Below are 20,501 nucleotides of genomic sequence, written 5' to 3' on the forward strand. Positions count from 1 at the left end.
GCCTCCTGATCCAGTTCTGTGATTATAGGCGTGTGCCACCATGCCTGGCTGATTTCTGTGTGTGTGTGTGTGTGTGTGTGTGTGTGTGTGTGTGTGTGCGTGTGCGGTGGTGTAAGCATGTGTATGTGTCCATGTGACACCCTGTGTGCTCACCTGTGGTGGCCGAGGGGAAAGTCAGGTGTCCATCACACTTGTGCTGTTTTTCATGGTCAGGAAGGAGCCTCTTACGGATCCCACAGCTTCCCTTTCCTTTCTTCTTCTCCTTCTTCCCCTTCCTTCTTTCTTCTTTCTTCTTCTTCTCCTCCTCCTCCTCCTCTTCTTCTTCTTCTTTTTCTTTTTTATTTCTTCAAGCCCCATTCTCTCTTCCTCATGAGACTGGGATTACAGGTGTGGTGGCCACGCCCAGTTGGTTATGTGGTTTGTGAGGATCAAAGTGTAATTAAAAAAATTTAAAGGGAGTTGGGTGTGGTGGCGCATGCCTTTAATCCAGGCATTTGGTAGGCAGAGTAGGAGGATCGCCATGAGTTTGAGGCCACCTGAGATGACATAGTGAATTCCACGTCAGCCTGAGCTACAGTGAGACCCTACCTCGGAAAACAAAGGAAAACAAAATTAAAGGGAAGTTGGGCATGGTGGCACACACCTTTGATTCCAGCACTGTGGAGACAGAGGTAGGAGGGCCACCTTAAATTCGAGGCTAGCCTGAGACTACATAGTGAATCCTAGGTCAGCCTGGGCTAGAGCAAGACCTTAACTTGAAAAACACCATCACCAAGAAGCCAAAACAATTAATCCCAGTACTGGGGAGGTAGAGGCAGAAAATTTGGAGTTCAAGGCCAGCCTGGACTACATAGGGATCTTGAGGCCAGCCTGGGCTACAGCAAACTATGCCTCGTCCAAACAAAGCAAAGGCAATGGTGACTGAAATAAGCACACACGTGTGTGACAAGGCAGTCCCCCGCCCAGGCTAGCTGCTCATTTCCCGTCTCTTGCAGGTGCCCTGGCCTGGGCCCCAGCACCCCAGATCATGATGGCATATATGAACCCCGGGCCTCACTATCCGGTCAACGCCTTGGCCCTGAGTGGCCCCAGTGTGGACTTGATGCACCCAGCTGTCCCCTACCCAAGTGAGTGGAACTTCTTCCTGCCTGCCCGCTCTTGCCTGTCTCTTAGTGACCTCTGGGGTCCCTTGCCCTTGGGAGGAAGGCGCTTTTGAAGGGCCACAGGGCCATGCACTAGCTTCAAGTTCACTTCCAGGGAACTGTGCATTTGCAGGACTTCTATTGGTCTCTGAGGGACGCAGGGGAGAGTACAAACATTAGATTTCTTCTCTATGGAGCGAGGGAGGAAAAAGCAGTCTGAAAGGAGAAAAAAGAAAAACTTTCATCTGTAGGCAAACCTTGCTTCCCTTCCTCCCTTCCCCTCTCTCCTTCCTTCCACCGTTTCTTTTTTGTTATTTATTTATTTATTTGGTTTTTCAAGGTATGGTCTTGTTCTAGCTCAGGCTGATCAGGAATTCACTATGTAGTCTCAGGGTGGCCTCGAACTCACAGCGATCCTCCTACCTCTGCCTCCCGAGTGCTGGGATTAAAGGCGCATGCCACCATGCCTAGCTTACTTTTTTAAAAATTTTATTTATTTTCAAGGAGAGAGAGGGAGGAGAGAGGGAGATAAGGGTGAACTAGGGCCTCTAGCCACTGCAAACGAACTCCAGATGCATGGGCCACTTTATGCATATGGCTTTAGATGGGGTTACTGGGGACTCAAACCTGGTCATTAGGCTTTGCAGGCAAGTGCCTTAACCACTGAGCCATCTCTCCTGCCCCACACTTGGCATTTTCACTGGGTTCTGGGGATCCAGTTCAGGTCCTCATGCTCCCAAGGCAAACACTGTAACAACCGAGCCATCCCCCAGTCCCACATAGGGTTATTTCTAAGAGAAGCGAGCACTCTGTTTTCTTTTCCCCTTCTCTTTTTCCTTCCTCCTTTCCTTCCTTCCCTTCCTTTCCATTCGGCAGTATTGGAATAGAACCCAGGTCCTTGCACATGACAGGCAAACAGTCTACCACTGAGCTATGTCCCCAACCATCCTCTCTCTTTCTGTTTTTGGAGACAGGGTCCCATGTAGCCCAGGCTAGCCCTGAACTCACTGTGTAATCGAGGGTAACTCAGAACTCCCCACCTTTTGTTTCCACCTCTCAGAGTGGGGATTATAGGCGACATGTCATCACGCCCAGAGAAAAGTCTTATCTGGAAGAAAAACATTCTTTCTTTTAATAAACGTTATTTATTTATTTGCAAGCAGAGAGAGATAGAAGAGAGACAGAGAGAGAATGGGCAAACCAGGGCCACCAGCCACTGCAAACGAACTCCAGATGCATGCGCCCCTTGTGCATCTGGCTTACGTGGGTCCTGGGGAATTGAACCTGGGTCCTTTGGCTTTGCAGGCAAATGACTTAACCAGTAAGCCATCTCTGCCGCCTGAAAAGCATTTTTTCTCATAGGGCTAAAGTTAACTTCCCTCAGGAGGGACAGGATCTGAAAGTGGATGGCCAATCCCAGGGGTACAAAACAAATTCTGGAAGGCCAGGGAATAGATCTCCCCCCAGGCCCCCGCACATTTGTTTAGCAGATGGGACAAAAAGGGCTTCTTGGAGGGTGTTCCACGGACCTCAGGGCCTGTCATGGACAGATCTAGACACTGAGGGTCCTTCCCTCTCGCCCCCACGCAGGCGCCCCTAGAAAGCAGCGGCGCGAGCGGACCACCTTCACCCGGAGCCAGCTGGAGGAGCTGGAGGCTCTGTTTGCCAAGACCCAGTACCCAGATGTGTATGCCCGCGAGGACGTGGCTCTCAAGATCAACTTGCCCGAGTCCAGGGTCCAGGTGGGTGTCGCCCTTCCCTTGACCCGGGACGTGCAGAGTCATAGGGTGATGGCCCAACTGTGCCTTCACCACGCTCACCTCCTAACTCTCACTTCCCCCTGCCTTGCACCCATGTCCTTTGCGATGTCTCCTTTCCTTTTATTTTATCTTCTTCGACGTAGGGTCTCCCTCTAGCCCAGGCTGACTTGGAATTCATTTTGTACTCTCAGGCTGGCCTCGAACTCCCAATGACCCTCCTACCTCAGTCTCTTGAGTGTGGGGATTAAAGGTGTGCGCCATCACGCCCGGCTATTTCCTTTCTTTCCCCCTGAGGTAGGGTCTCACTCTAGCCCAGGCTAACCTGGAATTCACTATGGAGTCTCAGGATGGCCTCGAACTCACAGTGATCCTCCTACCTCTGCCTCCCCAGTGCTAGGATTAAAGGTGTGTGCCACCACGCCTGGCCCTATTTCCTTTTAAAAAAAAATTAAATATTAAAACAAATACTTTTGCAAGGCATGAGACTATATAGTGGTTCCAGGTCAGCCTGGGCTAGAGTGAGACCCTACCTCAAAAACCCTCCCCCCCACAAAAAACCCCAAAATCATTTATTTATTTAGTTACTTGAGAGAGAGAGAGATAGAGAGAGAAGGGGGGAGAGAACGCAAGAGAGAGAAAGAAAGAGAGAGAGAGAGAGAGAAAAGAGTGTGGGCATGCCAGGACCTCTTGCTGTTACAAATGAACTGCAGACACATGTGCCACATTGTGCATGTGGCTCTCTTTACATGGGTACTGGGGAATGGAACCCTGGCCATCAGGCTTCACAGCAAAGTGCCTTTAACCACTGAGCCATCTCCCCAGCCCCAATGTTTCCTTTTATTTGCAGTACTGGGGACTGAATCCAGGCTTCACACTTACTAGGCAAGTGATCTACCACTGAGATATAAGCTCTCTTAAATTTCTTTTGCTTGCGTGCATGCGTGTGTGATGTGGTGTGTGTGGTGTGTGCGGTGTGTGCAAGTGCCCCAGACACTGTCCTGTCACGGGGTCCCTCACCTGCAGAGGCCAGGGTGGGTGACACGGATCTGGTTTAGAGCCTGAGTCTCTTTTTACTGATTCCTGAGCTTGGGGGTCTCAGAAGATTCTCAGTCTCGGCCCTCCTCTGGGACTGGAGTTACAGGTGCTGTGGCCACGCCCCGCAGTTTTACGTGGGGTGGGGAGATTTGAACTCTCAGTCTCTAGACCACTCAGGCTGTCAGGATAAAGTCTCTTTCTGTCCCTTTTGTTTTGATTTTTCAATGTCTTATTGTAGCCCAGGCTGACCTGGAAGTCATTGCCATGCTCCCACCTCTGCCTCCCAAGTACTGGGATTAAAGGCTTGTGATATCACACCTGGTTAGGTTTAGTTAAAAAAAAATAAATTTATTTGAATGTGGTGTGTGTGTGTGTGTGTGTGTGTGTGTGTGTGTGTGTGCATGTATGGGTGACAAGAGCTTCTTGCTGCTGCAAATGAATGCCAGATGCATGTGCCAATTTTTCTGTCCGGCTTTACATGGGTACTGGGGAATTGAACCCAGGCCAGCTGCTTTGCAAAGAAACATGTTCATCTGTTGAAGCATCTCCCCAGCCCCTGTTGACATGTATGTATAATGTAGCAGTGCACATGTGTGAGCAGGTGGACGGGTGAGTGCCTGCACATTTGTGCATGGTTGTATGTAAATTTATATTAGCATGCTGCATGTATGTGTGATCAAGCCGATGGGTGAGTGTATAGGTTGATGTATGTATATGTACTTGTGTGTATCTATATGTATGTATGATAAACGTGATCATACTACATGTGTGGTTAGCTGGGGAGACGAGCCTGTTTGTATCAAGGTATGTAAATACACATCCGTGGTCCAGTGGCTGGGGAGGTGGGCGCTTGCATGCCCACGTGTGTAACTGGATGGATACAGGGAATCATGGACAGAGAAATGCCCTGCCTCTCCATGCAAAGTGGACATGTGTGGGGGTGGGGTGCCTCTCCCTGGGTACTCACCCACCGTCCGTCTCCCCCCAGGTGTGGTTCAAGAACCGCAGGGCTAAATGCCGGCAGCAGAGACAGCAGCAGAAGCAACAGCAGCAGCCCCCTGGGGGCCAGGCCAAGGCTCGCCCTGCCAAGAAGAAGGCCGGCTCGTCCCCTCGGCCCTCCACAGATGTCTGTCCAGATCCTTTGGGCATCTCAGATTCCTATAGCCCCCCTCTTCCAGGCCCTTCAGGCTCCCCCACCACTGCAGTGGCCACTGTGTCCATCTGGAGTCCGGCCTCGGAGTCCCCTTTGCCGGAGGCCCAGAGGGCAGGGCTAGGGACCTCGCTGCCCTCAGCCCCCTACGCCATGACCTACGCCCCAGCCTCTGCCTTCTGCTCTTCTCCCTCTGCCTATGGGTCTCCAAGCTCTTATTTCAGTGGGCTGGACCCCTACCTCTCCCCCATGGTGCCCCAGCTGGGGGGTCCGGCTCTCAGCCCCCTGTCGGGTCCCTCTGTGGGCCCCTCTCTGGCCCAGTCTCCCACCTCTCTGTCAGGCCAGAGCTATAGCGCCTTTAGCCCCGTGGACAGTTTAGAGTTCAAGGACCCCACAGGCACCTGGAAATTCACCTACAATCCCATGGACCCTCTGGACTACAAAGATCAGAGTGCCTGGAAGTTCCAGATCTTGTAAAAGGGACTCACCATTGCCCCCTCTTGCCTCGGCACCTCTGTGGTCTCACTCGGCTTCCTCCAGCTTAGATTCCTGGACAGTAACCCCGAACAGGCGGCAGCCGGTAGCGGCCCGCCCGGGGCTGTGGTCTGGTGGGGAGCCCGACTCAGTGCCCCTCGTGATCGGGGCAGTGCAGCAGCGCTCAGGAGCAGTCCTTCTCTCAGGCTGCGACAGGAGCCCTGCATGCTTAGTTCCAGACTGCAGGGCAGGTGCTGCCGTGCCCTGGACAGAAAGGACACTGTCTTGCAGTTGTCCTGGGTAATCCTTAGCGCAGAGTCGCCTTGCCCCAGACTGGGTGTGGAGGTCATGCTTGTAATCCCAGCGCTCAGGAGGCCGAGGCAGGAAGATTGCTGCAAATCTGAGACCAACCTGGGCGATAGGGTGAGATGCCCCCTAAAAGATTCACTTGGGCTGGGCGTGGTGGCGCACGCCTTTAATCCCAGCGCTTGGGCAGCGGAGGTAGGAGGATCGCACTGAGTTCGAGGCCGCCCTGAGACTACATAGTGTATTCCAGGTCAGCCTGGACTAGAGTGAGACCCCACCTCGAAAAACAAAAACAACAACAACAACAAAATTTCACTTGGAAATTTTACACAGTTCATGAGAGTCAGGTTTCCATGGTAGGATAGGGAACTCTTTGATTTACGTGTATATATACTTTTCTCCTGGGCTGTTCTGGGGATGGCGCTCAGGCCTGCACGCGTCAGGCAATACTCTACCGCGGGTACATCCTCAGACTTCGGGCTTTTCTTCCTTCCCTCCCTCTTTTCTTCCTTTCCCTTCTGTTCTTCCTTCCATCTCTCCCGTTTCCAGTCTTTCCCCGCCCATCCTTCCTCCTCCTTTTGCAGTAGAGTCTCACATGGTAAATCAGGGCTTGCTATATATAACCCAGGCTGCACTCCAGCTAGAGACCCTCCTGCCTTTACTTCCTGAGCGCAGTCATTACATCATCGCCTCAGGCACTTGGGGGGCTGGGGCCCAGGGTGAAAAATAAAGAACTGCATTTGGAGCTTTGGGGATGGGCGTGTGTAGTAGGTGAACGGATGAGAATATACCCTTCTACCTACTTTTTCTTTGTTGTTTGTTCTGTTGTTATTGTTTGATTTTTTTTTTTTTTTCTTCAAGGCAGGGTCTCTTTGTAGCCCAGACTGACCTGGAATTCACTATAGAATCCCAGGCTGGCCTTGAACTCACAGTGATCCTCCTACCTCTGCCTTCTGAAAGTTGAGATTAAAGGCGTGCGCCACCACGTCCCGCCTGTTTTACTGTTTTTCTCAGGGTGAATTTCACCTCCACGCTGGTGGAATTGGGGGAGTTGCACAGGGTTCCCTGACCGTACTTGTCTTTCTAGGAAACACTTGCATTGGGAATGGTGGAGGAAGCCCTGCATTTACTGCGCCTTCCCTTGTGTTTCCATTGCTGGGACGCTAAGGCAGGAGGATTACTGTAGGCTCTAGATCAGCCAGGGCTACCAGTGCAAGGCGAGTCTGGACTGCCCAGGGAGATAGATGCTGTCTCTGGAGCCTCTGTTTCTCAGACTCTTGTGTTTTTATTTGTGATTGTGAGATTGGGAACTTGAACTTGGCTTCAGAAGTTGTTTTTTTTTTTTTTTTTTGTTGTTTTGAGGTAGGGTCTCACTCTAGCCCAGGCTGACCTGGAATTCACTATGGAGTTTCAGGGTGGCCTCGAACTCACGGCGATCCTCCTACCTCTGCCTCCTGAGTGCTGGGATTAAAGGTGTGCCCCACCACATATGGCTCTTTCTTTTTTTTTTTTTCCCTTGTTGTTTTTGACACATACAGCTCTTTATTTTCTCCCTCCCTCCCTCTCTCTCTTTTTGACATAGTTATCAAGTAGTTTAGACTGGCTTTGAACTTGTAGTATAGCTGAAGATGACTGTGAATTTCTGATCCTACTATTTCCATCTCCTGAGTGCTGGAATTACAGGTGTGTGCCACCAATCTGGGCTGGGAGGCTGTGTCTCTTATTAAAAAAAAAAAGCTCAGTGGAAGCGGGGGTGGCATGGTGTTGCACTCGGGAGGCAGCGGTAGGGTGATTGCTGTGAGTTCGAGGCCAACCTGGGACTACAGAGTGAGTTTAAGTCCGCCTGGGCTAGTGTGAGATCCTACCTCAGGAAAGAAAAAAAAATATATCAAAGGAACGTGTCATGGAGATTGTGGAAGGGCCTGAAGGATAGATGGAATGTTCTGGAGGCTGAGGACTGCTAGTCATGGATTCAAGAGACCCCTGTATAAGTTGGATAGGAAGCTCCGAGCTCCTATTCCTGGCTTAACATCTGGGGATAAGGCCTTCACCAGGGCAGGGATGATGTCAGACATGCTGCTTCCTAAGCCCTTTGTGGTGGGAAGTGCCTGTAGTCCCAGTACCAGTGAGGTAGGAAGGTCTGGAGTTCAAGGTCAGCCTCTGCTAAGTAGTGAGCTGGAAGCCAGCCTGGTGTACATGAGACCCTGTCTCAACTGCCCTTCCCTCCCCAAATTCTACTCCCTCCCCCACATCTCCCTCTCTCCTTCCCTCCCTCCTGCCCTCCTCTCTTTAATAAGCTACAAGGCTAGCTAGGCAGATGGGAGGGAAGAAGAGGCCAGCACGTCCCGCATTCGGTGGCAGCTTCCCCGTTGTCCCATCTCCCGCATTAGTGTGGCAGGTCTCCCTCCCCTGGCTACCCAGAGTGAAACCAATTAAAAATGTTTGACCCCATTTGAAGTCTGGCTGGTGATTTGTTGGTCTCCGTGCTGTTTTCTGGAGGGGAAGACTTGGATAGGAAGAAATAAATCGTGCCCCGTCTCTTCTGTCTCAGGGGCTGGGGCTCATCTGTGTGTCTTCTTTGGGCAATGCTTTTCCTTGTGTCACCGTGGAGCCAATTAAGAAGGAACATGGGCCGATCGTGTGGCGCACGCCTTTAATCGCAGCACTCCAGAGGCAGAGGTAGGAGGAGCGCCGTGAGTTCCAGGCCACCCTGAGACTACAGAGCGAATTCCAGGTCAGCCTGGGCTAGAGACCCTACCATGGAAGAAAATAAAAACAGTGGGGGCGGGGACTAGAGATATGACTCAGTGGTTGAAGGCCAGGCTTGCAAAGGCCAATGTTGGATGCCTCAGGACCCACATAAGCCGGATGCACGAGGTGGAGCTCGCGTCTGGAGTTCCTTTGCAGTGGCTGGAGGGCCCGGTGCACCCATTCTTTGTCTATCTGCTTCTTTCTTTCTTTTTTTATTTTATTTTATTATTATTATTATTTTTAATTTTTTTTGTTTTTATTTATTTATTTGAGAGCGACAGACACAGAGAGAAAGACAGATAGAGGGGGAGAGAGAGAATGGGCGCGCCAGGGCTTCCAGCCTCTGCAAACGAACTCCAGACGCGTGCGCCCCCTTGTGCATCTGGCTAACGTGGGACTTGGGGAACCGAGCCTCGAACCGGGGTCCTTAGGCTTCACAGGCAAGCACTTAACCGCTAAGCCATCTCTCCAGCCCTATTTTATTATTTTTTAAAAATATTTTTTTGTTCAGACACAGAGAGAAAGACAGGTAGAGGGAGAGAGAGAGAATGGGTGCGCCAGGGCTTCCAGCCTCTGCAAACGAACTCCAGACGCGTGCGCCCCCTTGTGCATCTGGCTAACGTGGAACCTGGGGAACCGAGCCTCGAACTGGGGTCCTTAGGCTTCACAGGCAAGCGCTTAACCGCTAAGCCATCTCTCTAGCCCTATCTGCTTCTTTCTCTCTCTCATACTTTCTCAAATAATAAATGAATAAATATTAAGAAAAAACAACAACCCTCAAAGTAGTGCAGTGGCAAGCGGCCCTGGCGCGCGTGCCTCCCCTTCCCTCTCTCCTGGGTGTCTCCTTTCTGCCGGGGACTTTCTGGGTGCCACCCTTTCTTCCTCCATCTGCGCTCCCCCTTGTTGGTTTCTGTCCTCCTGATTTTCCTCGGCCCCCCACTGCCGGCTGTCTCCCGCGTCCTGAGCAGGACCGATTTAGCAAATGCCCCAATCCTCTTAGCACAACGGTCCAGCTCAGCAGAACCGCAGGGAATTAGTGGGGATTTAGTTCGGACTCAGGCCTGAGGGGAGGTCGCTCTGGGGATGGCTTCCTTTGAATAAAAGACGACCCTCCTGAGCCCAGCGCCAGCCTTATTGCACTGTAAGGAGACACTCGGGACTACCTATTTCACCACCTTTATTTTCATCATTACCGTTTTATTCAAGGATTTTTATTTATATTTATTTATTTGGTGGTTTTTCGAGGTAAGGTCTCGCTTTTGGCCCAGACGGACCTGGCATTCACTATGTAGTCTCAGAGTGGCCTTGAACTCATGGCAATTCTATCTCACCCTCCCGAGTGCTGGGATTAAAGATGTGTGCTACCATGCCTGACTTTTGTTTATTTATTTTATTTTTATTTATTTATTTGTGACAGAGAAATAGTCGGGTAGAGAGAGAGAGAGAGAGAGAGAGAGAGCGACAGAGAATGGGCATGCCAGGGCCTCCAGCCACTGCAAATGAACTCCAGACGCATGCGCCCCTTGTGCATCTGGTTTACATGGGGCCTGGGGAATTGAACCTGGGTCCTTTGGCTTTGTAGGCAAGTGCCTTAACCACTAAGCCATCTCTCCAGCTCTTTTAGCTTATTTGTTTATTTATTTGAGATAGGGTCTTGCTCTAGACCAGGCTGACGTGGAATTCACCATGTAGTCTCAGGCTGGCTTTGAACTCACTGCTATCCTACCTCTGACTCCTGAGTGCTGAGATTAAAGGAGTGCGCCACCACGCACTGACTTTGTTACTTTTTTGAGACAGGGTCTCCTGTAGTTCAGGCTGGCTTCTCACTGTGTAGCCAAGGTTGCTGATTCTCCTCCTGTCTCCACCTCCTGGGTGCTGTGTTTATAGTCTTGAGCCTCCAAAATCTGTTTTTTTTTTTTTTTTTTAAATGATCCCCGGGGATTAATCCCAGAGCTTCATGCATGCAGAGAGAGACAGAGAGACATAGACAGAAGAGAGACAGACAGACAGCAAGGCTGTGCCAGGGCCTCTGGTTATTGCAAATGAATTCCAGATGCATGCGCTCCCTTGTGCATCTGACTTTACGTGGGTGCTGGGGAACTGAACACAACACAGGGCATTAGGCTTCATAGGCAAGCACCTCAACCACTGAGCTGTCTCTCCAGCCCTTCTTTGGTTTTGTTTGCGATGGAGTCTCACTATGTCACACAGGTTCGCCTCCACCTTGCAGCCACCCCCCTTCCTCATCCTGAAACCGCTAGGATTACAGGTGCACGTGACCCGTCTTTCGGGCAAGTGTTTTCTCTGTTCCAGGCACGGGTAGCCATGCTTGGCTTGCGCTGCCCAGTTCACCAGGATGCGGGAGCTTTAAGGCTCAGAGAGGTCAAGTAACTCTCCTCTAGAGTTCTAGCCCATCAGCGGCATCTCAGGTACAAGACGAAGAAACGACTGGAGCCGGGCATGGCGGCATGAGCCTTTAATCCCAGCACTGGGGAGGCAGAGGCAGGAGGATCGCTGTGAGTTCAAGGCCAGCCTAAGACTACATAGTGAACTCCAGGTCAGCCTGGGCTAGAGTGAGATCCTACCTTGAAAAACCAAAAATAAATAAATAGAAACAATTTGGGAGACAGAAGTTTGTCCTGGGCCATACTGAAAGGGAGGGAGTCTCCTTTGCAGATGGCTTCCATGGTGCATGTATTTAGCACCCACAAAGGACAGAGGAGAGAGACAAAGAGAAATAGAGCCGTGACCAGGATGTTGCCCACAAGGCAGAGAGCTTGCCTAGCATGTTTGAAGCTCTGGGTTTAATCCCCAACCTGAATACTGTAGAGGTGAAGGCAGGATAATCAGAAGTTCAAGGTCATCCTTGGCTACATAGAGAGTTGAAGGAGAGCCTGGACTACACACCCCATCTCAAAAAAGAAAACATGTAGCCAGGTGTGGTGGCGCACGCCTTTAATCCCAGCATTTGGGAGGCAGAGGTAGGAGGATCCCCTTGAGTTCAAGGCCACCCTGAGTGTGAGACCCTACCTGAGAAGGAAACAAAACAAAAGAAACAATTTTATTTTACTGTATATTATATTACTTTATCCTTTACTCCATTAAATCATACTAGTTTTAGTTTTTTCCTCTATGCAGTCAGGTTTTTTTTTTTTTTTTTTGTTTTTTCGAGGTAGGGTCTCACTCTAGCCCAGGCTGATCTGGAATTCACTATGGAGTCTCAGGGTGGCCTCGAACTCACAGCGATCCTCCTACCTCTGCCTCCCAAGTGCTGGGATTAAAGGCGTGCGCCACCACGCCCGGCTTGTTTTTTTTTTAACGTAGGGTCTCGCTCTACCCAGGAGTTCACTGTGTAGTCTCGGGTGGCCTTGAAATCATCCATGCGGCATCACGCCCGGCTCACTTAGGTTTTAAATATTATTGAGGGCTCGTGACATGGCAGGCACAGCAGCATCGATATATCATTTCCATTCTATATTTTTGACTTTAATTTTCTGAGAGAGAGAAAGGCAGAGAGACAGAGAGAATGGCCATGCCAGGGCCTCTAACTAGCTCCAGACACATGTGCCATTTTGTGCATCCGGCTTTATGTGGGTACTGGGGAGTTGAACCCAGGTTGTTAGGATCTGAAGGTAAGTGCCTTGACTGATGAGCCATCTCCCCAGCACTATATATATATATACATTTTTTTTTTTTTTTTTTTGGTTTTTCAAGGTCAGGTCTTGTTCTAGCCCAGGCTGACCTGGAACTCACTATGTAGTCTCAGGTTGGCCTTGAAATCACACTGATCCTCCTACCTCTGCCTCCCAAGTGCTGTGATTAAAGGCATGCACCACCATGCCTGGTGCCTATATAATTTTTTTTTCAAATTTTTATTAACAATTTCCATGATTATAAAAAATATCCCATGGTAATACCCTCCCTCCCCTCACTTTTTCCTTTGAAACTCCATTCTCCATCATATCCCCTCCCCCTCTCAATCAGTCTCTCTTTGAATTTGATGTCATGGTCTTTTCCTCCTGTTATGATGGTCTTGTGTAGGTAGTGTCAGGCACTGTGAGGTCATGGAGATCCAGGCCATTTTGTGTCTGGGGGGAGCACGTTGTAAGGAGTCCTACCCTTCCTTTGGCTCTTACATTCTTTCTGCCACCTCTTCCGCAATGGACCCTGAGCCTTGGAAGGTGTGATAGAGATATTGCAGCACTGAGCACTCCTGTCACTTCTTTCCAGCACCATGATGCCTTCTGAGTTGTCCTAACCCCTATATATATTTTAATTGTATTTATTTATTTATTTGTGTGTATGGGTGTGTCAGGGTCTCTTGATGCTGCAAATGAATGCTAGATGCATGTACCCATTTTGTCTCAGGAAGCTTTCCCTGCAGAGACAGGAACATGCATCTTCATCTCAAATAGGGCTCAGATGGCCAACCAAAGTATGATTGCACTAATACCAGTTCTGTGAACCAATGAATTCATTGGCGGGGGGGGGGGTCACTTACAGATCATGGGTTGCGATTTTTATAGGGATGTGGAGTCCCCAAAGCAGCCACTTTGAAGGGGGCATCCTAGGTCAAAACCACCTCTCCGTTGCTCCTCCATGTAAGCCTCGGGTCAGGGCTTACAGAGCCTCAGGCCCTCAGAGCAGCTGGGCCACCAATAAGTCTGAGCCCACCCTGGATGATGGCTTCCTGTGGCCGCTTCTAGAGGCTCCGGGGTACGAGACCCCAGGCAGCACAGCAGTGAGGCTCACGGTGTTGGGATTACCCCACGATTCTCCTTCCTAAGCCTCCGAGTGAGGGCTTACTTACAGAGCATGGAGACTCCAGAGACACCTCCTCAAGGGAGCTCATTGTTCCTCGATCGTTTACCCTCTGTACACACTGTGGCCCCCTGAGGTCACAAAACCTCGCGCATTTATTGTTTACAGCTGGCACGGGGGGCACCTGAGTATCAGGTGGAAGTCTGATGACCCTCCTTGTCACAGGCCTTCGCTCTGGAATTGACCCAGCTGCTTTTTGAAAGATTTTATTTTGGGCTGGAGAGATGGCTTGGTGGTTAAAGTCCTTGCCTGCGAAGCCTAAAGACCCAGCTTTGATTCCCAAGTACCCACATAAGCCAGATGCACAAGGTGGTGCACGCACCTGGAGTTCATTTGCAGTGGCTGGAGGCCCTGGTGAGTCCATTCTCTTTCTCTATCTGCTTCGTTCTTTCTCTCTCACAAATGAGTACTTTTTAAATGTATTTTTCTCTCTCAACTATTTAAATTAAATATTAAAAAATTTTATTTATGTATTTGCAGGTAGAGAAAGGCTTTACGTGGGTACTGGGGAATTCAGGTTGTTAGGCATTGCAGACAAGTGCCTTGAGTGCTAAGCCATCTCCACCCCTCTCTATTCCCCCCCCCCCCCCCCGAGGTAGGATCTCACTCTAGCTCAGGCTGACTTGGAATTCACTATGTAGTCTCAGGGTGGCCTCGAACTCACGGTGATCCTCCTACCTCTGCCTCCTGAGTGCCGGGATTAAAGGTGTGCGCCATCACACCCGGCTAAAAACAAAATAAAATAAAATATTTTTTAAGGGTTAGAGAGGGCCAGCTGGCTAAAAATAAAATAAAATAAAATATTTTTTAAGGGTTGGAGAGGGCCAGGTGTGGTGGTGCACACCTTTAATCCCGGCACTCGGGAGGCAGGGGTAGGAGGATCACCGTGAGTTCAAGGCCACCCTGAGACTATGTAGTGAATTCCAGGTCAGCCTGAGCTAGAGTGAGACATTGCCTCAAACAAACAAAAACAAAACAAAAATATTTTATTTTTATTTATGAAAGACAGAGAGATAATGGATATGCTAGGGCCCCTAGCCACTGTGAAGGAACTCAGAAACATGCACCACCATGTGCATTTGGCTTATGTGGGTACTGGGGAATCAAACCTGGGTCCTTAGGCTTCACAGGCAATTGCCTTAACCACTAAGCCATTCTCTATCCAAATCCAGCTGCTTTTGATAAAGCTGGCAATAGCTTACACCTTTCAATGCAGAGGAAATTTGCCCTACAATACCTTTGTATCTGGCTTTACATGGGTGCCAGGGAATTTAACTTTGGCCAGCAAGTTTTGCAAACAAGTACCTTTAAACCATTCAGCCATTTCCCCAGTGCCCATAAATTTCTTTCTTTCTTTCTTATTTCTTTTATTTCTTTTTTATTTTTCGAGCTGGGTCTCACTCTAGTCCAGGCTGACCTGGAATTCACTATATAGTCTCAGGGTGGCCTCAAACTCACAGTGATCTTCCTACCTCTGCCTCCCGAGTGCTGGGATTGAAGGCATGCACCACCATGTCTAGCAATTTTATTTATTAATAAACAGAGAGAGGGGTGGAGAAAGAGTGAGAGAATGAAGATGAGAGAGGGAGGGAATGGGCATGCCAGGGCAAACGAAGTCCAGATGCCTGCGCCACTAGGTCCATCTGGCATTATGTAGGTACTGCGGGGGGCGGGTGGGGAGGAGTCAAACCTGGGCCTTCAGACTTCGTAAATGAGAACATTTGACTGCTGAACCATGTCTCCAGGCCATAAATTTCTTTCTAAAATTTTTTTTTAATTTTTATTTGACAGAGGAAGAGGGAGAGAGAGAGAGAGATGGAGGGGAATGAGCGAGACAGGGCCTCCAGCCACTGCAAATGAACTCCAGACATGTGCGACCCCTTGTGCATCTGGCTAACATGGGTCCTGGGGAATTGAACCTGGGTCCTTTGGCTTTGCAGGCTAATGCCTTAACTGCTAAGCCATCTCTCCAGCCCTAGAGAGAATGGACATGCCAGGGCCTCCAGCCACAGCAAGCGAACTCCAGACGTATGCGCCATCTTGTGCATCTAGCTTACGTGGGTCCTGGAGAATTGAACTGGGGTCTTTAGGCTTCACAGGCAAACGCCTTAACAGCTAAGCTATTTCCCCAGCCCCCACCATAACTTTCTTTTGAGATGGATTCTCCCACTGCACCCAGAGTTGCCATTTTCCATCAGACAGGCTGTGGCGGTTTGAATCAGATGTCCTATATAAACTCATGTGTTTTGGGTGCTTGGTCTCCAGCTGGTGGCAATTGGGGAGGTGGAGCCTTGCTGGGGGTGGTGTGTCCCTGGGGGTGGCCTTGAGGTTTATTAGTCACCAGCTTGCCAGTGACAGCTCAGCTCACTCTCTTGCTGCCGTTTTTCACCGCTGTGGCTGAAGTGATGTCCAGTCTTTGCTCATGCCATGCTTTCCCCTGCTTCCCCTTGAAAATGTAAGTCAAAATAAAACCTTTCCTTCTCTCAGCTGTTTTGGGTGGGCTCTGTCCAGGCAACAAGAAGGTAACTACAAGCTAGGTGTGGTGGCGCACACCTTTAATCCTAGGGAGGCAGAGGTGAGAGGATTGCCATGAGTTCAAGGCCACCCTGAGACTACAGAGTGAATTCCAGATCAGCCTGAGCAAGAGTAAGACCCTACCTTGAGACCCCCCCCCCCCACAAAAAAGATAACTGCAACACTTGCTGACCAGTGTGCCCCAGCGACTCTCCTAGCCTTCTTTATGTGGGTGCTGGTGATGAAACCCAGGCCATCTCAGGCTCTCATACTTGTGTGAAAAGAGCTCTTATTCATTGCACCAAACCTGGCTATCTATATCTATATATCTATATATCTATATCTATATCTATATCTATATCTATATCATCTATATCTATATATCTTTTTTGTTTATATATATACATATACATATACATATATATATTTATGCAAATATATATAAAATCTTTTTTTTCTTTGTTTGTTTTTCAAGGTAGGGTCTTACTCTGGCCCAGGCTGACCTGGAATTTACTATGGAGTCTCAGGGTGGCCTCGAACTCACGGCGATCCTCCTACCTCTGCCTCCCCAGTGCTGGGATTAAAGGACAGGTGCTTTAGGTTTTTCTTTTCTTCTTAAATTTTCACTTATTTTTTATTTTTATTTTTTGATTTTATTTTATTTGAGGTAGGGTCTCACTCTAGTCCAGGCTGACCTGGAATTCACTCTGTAGTTTCAGACTGACCTCAAATTCAGTGATCCTTCTACCTCAGCCTCCCAAGTGCTGGGAGTAAAGGCGTGTGCCACCATGGTCGGCTTGTTGTTTATTTTTAAAACATATTTATTTTATGTGTGTGAGACAGAATATGGATGGAGGGGCTTCACGTAGGTGCTGGGGAATCGAACCCAGGGTGTTAGATCAGTGGCTAAAGGTGCTTACTTGTAAAACCTATTTCTCCAGCCCTTGTAATTTTGTTAAAAACATTTATTTCTTTGAGAGAGAGAAGAGAGAGAGGAGAGCAGAGCACACGCACATGAGGGCCTCTTACCCCTGCAAATGAATTCCAGACTTAGGTGCTCCTTTGTGCATCTGGATTTATGTGGGTGTTGGGGATTTGAATCCAAGGCTATCAGCCTATGTAAGCAAGTGCCTTTAACCTCTGAGCCATCTCACAGCTGGCCTTGTTCTCTCACTTGAGACAGGTCTCCCTAAGTAGTCCAGATTGCTATTTCATGTAGCTGAGTGCAGAGATTACCGGTGTGTACCACCCACACAGGGCTTATTTTATGTAGTGCGTGTGTGCGTGCATGCGTGTGTGTGTGTGTGTGTGTGTGTGTGTGTGTGTCTTGCCCCTGTAAATGGACACTAGTCAGTTGTGCCACTGTTTGCATTAAAAAAACATTTTAGCCGAGCGTGGTGGCGTGTACCTTTAATCCCAGCACTGGGGATGCAGAGGTAGGAGGATCATCATGAGTTCGAGGCCACACTGAGACTCTATAGTGAATTTCAGGTCAGCCTGGGCCAGAGTGAGACCCTACCTCAAAAAAACAACAACAGCAAAAAAATTTAAAGGCTGGAGAGATGACTCAGCTATTAGGTCCTTCCCTGTAAAACTCAACAACCTAAGTTCAATTCTTTTTTTTTTTTTTTTTTAAATTTTATTTATTTATTTGAGAGCGACAGACACAGAGAGAAAGACAGGTAGAGGGAGAGAGAGCGAATGGGCGCACCAGGGCTTCCAGCCTCTGCAAACGAACTCCAGACGCGTGCGCCCCCTTGTGCATCTGGCTAACGTGGGACCTGGGGAACCGAGCCTCGAACCGGGGTCCATAGGCTTCACAGGCAAGTGCTTAACCGCTACGCCATCTCTCCAGCCCCCAAGTTCAATTCTCTAGTATCCACATAAAGCCAGATGCACACAGATGCATCTCGAGTTCGTTTGCAGTGGCTGGAGTGTCCATTGTCTGTCTCTTTCTTTCTTTGCCTATATCTCTTGGCTTAATAAATAAATACAAATATTTTGGCAGGCACGGTAGCACACACCTTTAATCTTGGCACTCGGGAGGCAGAGGTAGGAGGATCACCATGAGTGTGAGGCCACCCTGAGACTACATAGTGAATTCCAGGTCAGCGTGGGCTACAGTGAGACCCTATCTCTAACAAACAAACAAAAAAAAAGATCTGGACTTCCGGTCAAGATGGCGACCGCCTAGCTGCACTACAAACAACAAAGGGAAAAAAAGATAGATGCAGATCCTAAGAAGAGAGCTGCCCCAACATACCTCAAAAGGGGCCCAACTGAAACTAAGGACAACTGGCGAAATAAGCAACGGTGATGTTTTCCTGTGAACCGGATACCAGCACAAAGGGGAAGGAGATCAACGCAGAGAAAAATCAACTCCTACCAAATCAGAGAGCCAGAGCCTCCGAGGCCCCCAACACCTCAGCACTGAAGCAGACCAAAAATGAACCCAACATGGCTCAGGGAAATCTTGCGGAAGAGGGGGCGGAAAGAATGTCAGAGTCACATGTTGGGTCATGATTTGCAGAGACATTTATCATACTAATAACTGGGGGCTATCTCCACAATGCACGACCCATTTTCATTAACAAGGAGGGTCTAATGGGAAGGGGTAGATCACAGATGAGCCTAAATAATGGTACCAAACTGCCTGTATTCACTGAAATGAAAACTAATAAATTAAATTAAAAAAAAATTCATAAAGCAAAAAAAAAAAAAAAAGATCTGTATATCTATATAATAGTGTGTGTGTGTGTGTGTGTGTGTGTATGTGTGTGTATGTGTACAGGTTGCACTCTTGATCCCTTCCCCCCTGCTTCCATTACCCTGGAGGCTTTCCTCAGGGGGTCATGGAATTCACTCTGGGGGGCCCTGACATCCTCAGTAGTCCCTGTGGGATAGGTGGGGGAGGGAGAGGGAGGGACTTGCCTGAGGGTATTTCTACACTTTCTGTGGCTCTTACAATTTTTCTAGATCTTTCTGCCCCACTTCCACTCAGTTCCCTGAGACACAGTAGGTCTTGTTTTCTTTTCACACAGGGTCTCATTGCCAACTTGCCCAGGCCAGCCTTGAACTTGCAATCCTCCTGCCCTCAGCCTCCAAAGTAGCTGAGATGACTGGGCTGTGCCTTCAGGCTCCAGATGGCCATGTCTGGGGGAGTCATTTTCCAGGCTCTCTGCAGGCCCTCTGAGTCAGGAGCTCCTCCAGGTGATTGCCACGTGCTTGGGCCATGGGAGGTGGTAGGGAGGCCAGTTTGATCTTTCATCTCCACAGGGTGGAGACCAGGCAGGGTCACCTGTGCCATAGCTCTGGGACAAACCCCAGAGCTGACCTCCAGAGGAAAGGTGTGTGAATGCTCTCCATTATACTAGAGGGGAAACTGAGCCCCAGGGGAAGGCCTTTGCCCAAGGTCAGGCATTGGCAAAGGATAATGATCTCCAGGGAGTCTCAACCCTGAGTGCTGGGATTAAAAGCATGTGCCACCATGCATAGTGATTTTTTTTTCTTTTTCTTTTTCTTTTTCTTTTTCTTTTTTTTTTAAGGTAGGCCCAGGCTGACCTGGAATTTACTATGTATTCTCAGGGTGGATTTGAACTCATGGTGATCCTTCTACCTCTGCCTCCCTAGTGCTGGATTAAAGGTTCAAGCCTGGTGAATTTTTGACATTTTTATTTATTTGAGAGAGGGGAGATAAGAATGGACTCATCAGAGTCTCTTGCCACTGCAGCCCAACTCCAGATACATGTGTCACTTTGTGCATCTGGCTTTACGTGGGTGCTGGGGAATTAACCTGGGCCGCCAGGCTCGCGCACAAGCACCGTGACCACTGAGCCATCCCTCTAGCCCTGCTGATTTATTTTTTTAATTATTAAATGATTATATTTATTGAGGGGGGTACAGAAGCAAGGTAGGGAACCCACATGGATGGAGATCCCATGTGGAGGGCCTGGGAAAACTGGAAATAAAAGAGGAAAGAAAGTTCAAGGAGCTGCAGCTGGTGAGGAGCTGGAAGGGTAAAAGAACGTACGTGGAGAGAAAGGGTTAAAGAGTCACCCACAGCTGGGCGAGCTCAAGTGCTCCTCACTTATTTACTTTTCGAGGTAGGGTCTCACTCTAGCTCAGGCTGACCTGGAATTCACTATGTGGCCTCTGATTTATTTATTTTTATTGGTATATATTCGTTGTGCACAGTGATTGGTTTCATAAAGACATTTATTTATTTATTTATTTATTTATTTATTTTTGGTGGTGGTACTGGGTATTGAACACATGCAAGAAAATTTTTTTTTTTTAGAGTATGTTTTTAAGATGGGTGTGGTGGTACATGCCTTTAATCTTAGCACTGGGAGGCAGAGGTAGGAGGATCACTGTGAGTTCGAGGCCACGCTCAGATTACCTAGTGACTTCCAGGTGAGCCTGGACTAGAGTGAAACTCTACCTTCAAAAAAAAGTTTTTCATTTTTATTTATTTGAGAGAAAGAGAATGGGCATGTCAGGACCTCCAGCTGCTGCAAACAAATTCCAGATGCTTGCACTACCTTGTGC

The 20,501-nt window shown here is 48.9% G+C and overlaps 1 protein-coding gene across 1 annotated transcript; it reads left to right on the plus strand.

Moving 5' to 3' along the window:
- Positions 1–1,027: 1,027 nt before the first annotated feature.
- Crx (cone-rod homeobox) lies at positions 1,028–5,564 on the plus strand. The gene is made up of 3 exons (XM_012952294.2): positions 1,028–1,127; positions 2,733–2,884; positions 4,926–5,564. Exons 1-3 carry the CDS (start codon positions 1,028–1,030, stop codon positions 5,562–5,564), a joined length of 891 nt encoding a protein of 296 aa, XP_012807748.1.
- Positions 5,565–20,501: the final 14,937 nt, after the last annotated feature.

This window comes from Jaculus jaculus, chromosome 14, assembly GCF_020740685.1.
Source record: "Jaculus jaculus isolate mJacJac1 chromosome 14, mJacJac1.mat.Y.cur, whole genome shotgun sequence".
NCBI lineage: Eukaryota > Metazoa > Chordata > Mammalia > Rodentia > Dipodidae > Jaculus > Jaculus jaculus.

Bases quoted from the DNA above. Each gene is read 5' to 3' on its own strand.
- Crx (XM_012952294.2), top strand. From the start codon at position 1,028: ATGATGGCATATATGAACCCCGGGCCTCACTATCCGGTCAACGCCTTG. The intron at 1,128-2,732 runs GTGAGTGGAACT...GCCCCCACGCAG, and splicing joins CCCAGCTGTCCCCTACCCAA to GCGCCCCTAGAAAGCAGCGG. The intron at 2,885-4,925 runs GTGGGTGTCGCC...GTCTCCCCCCAG, and splicing joins TGCCCGAGTCCAGGGTCCAG to GTGTGGTTCAAGAACCGCAG.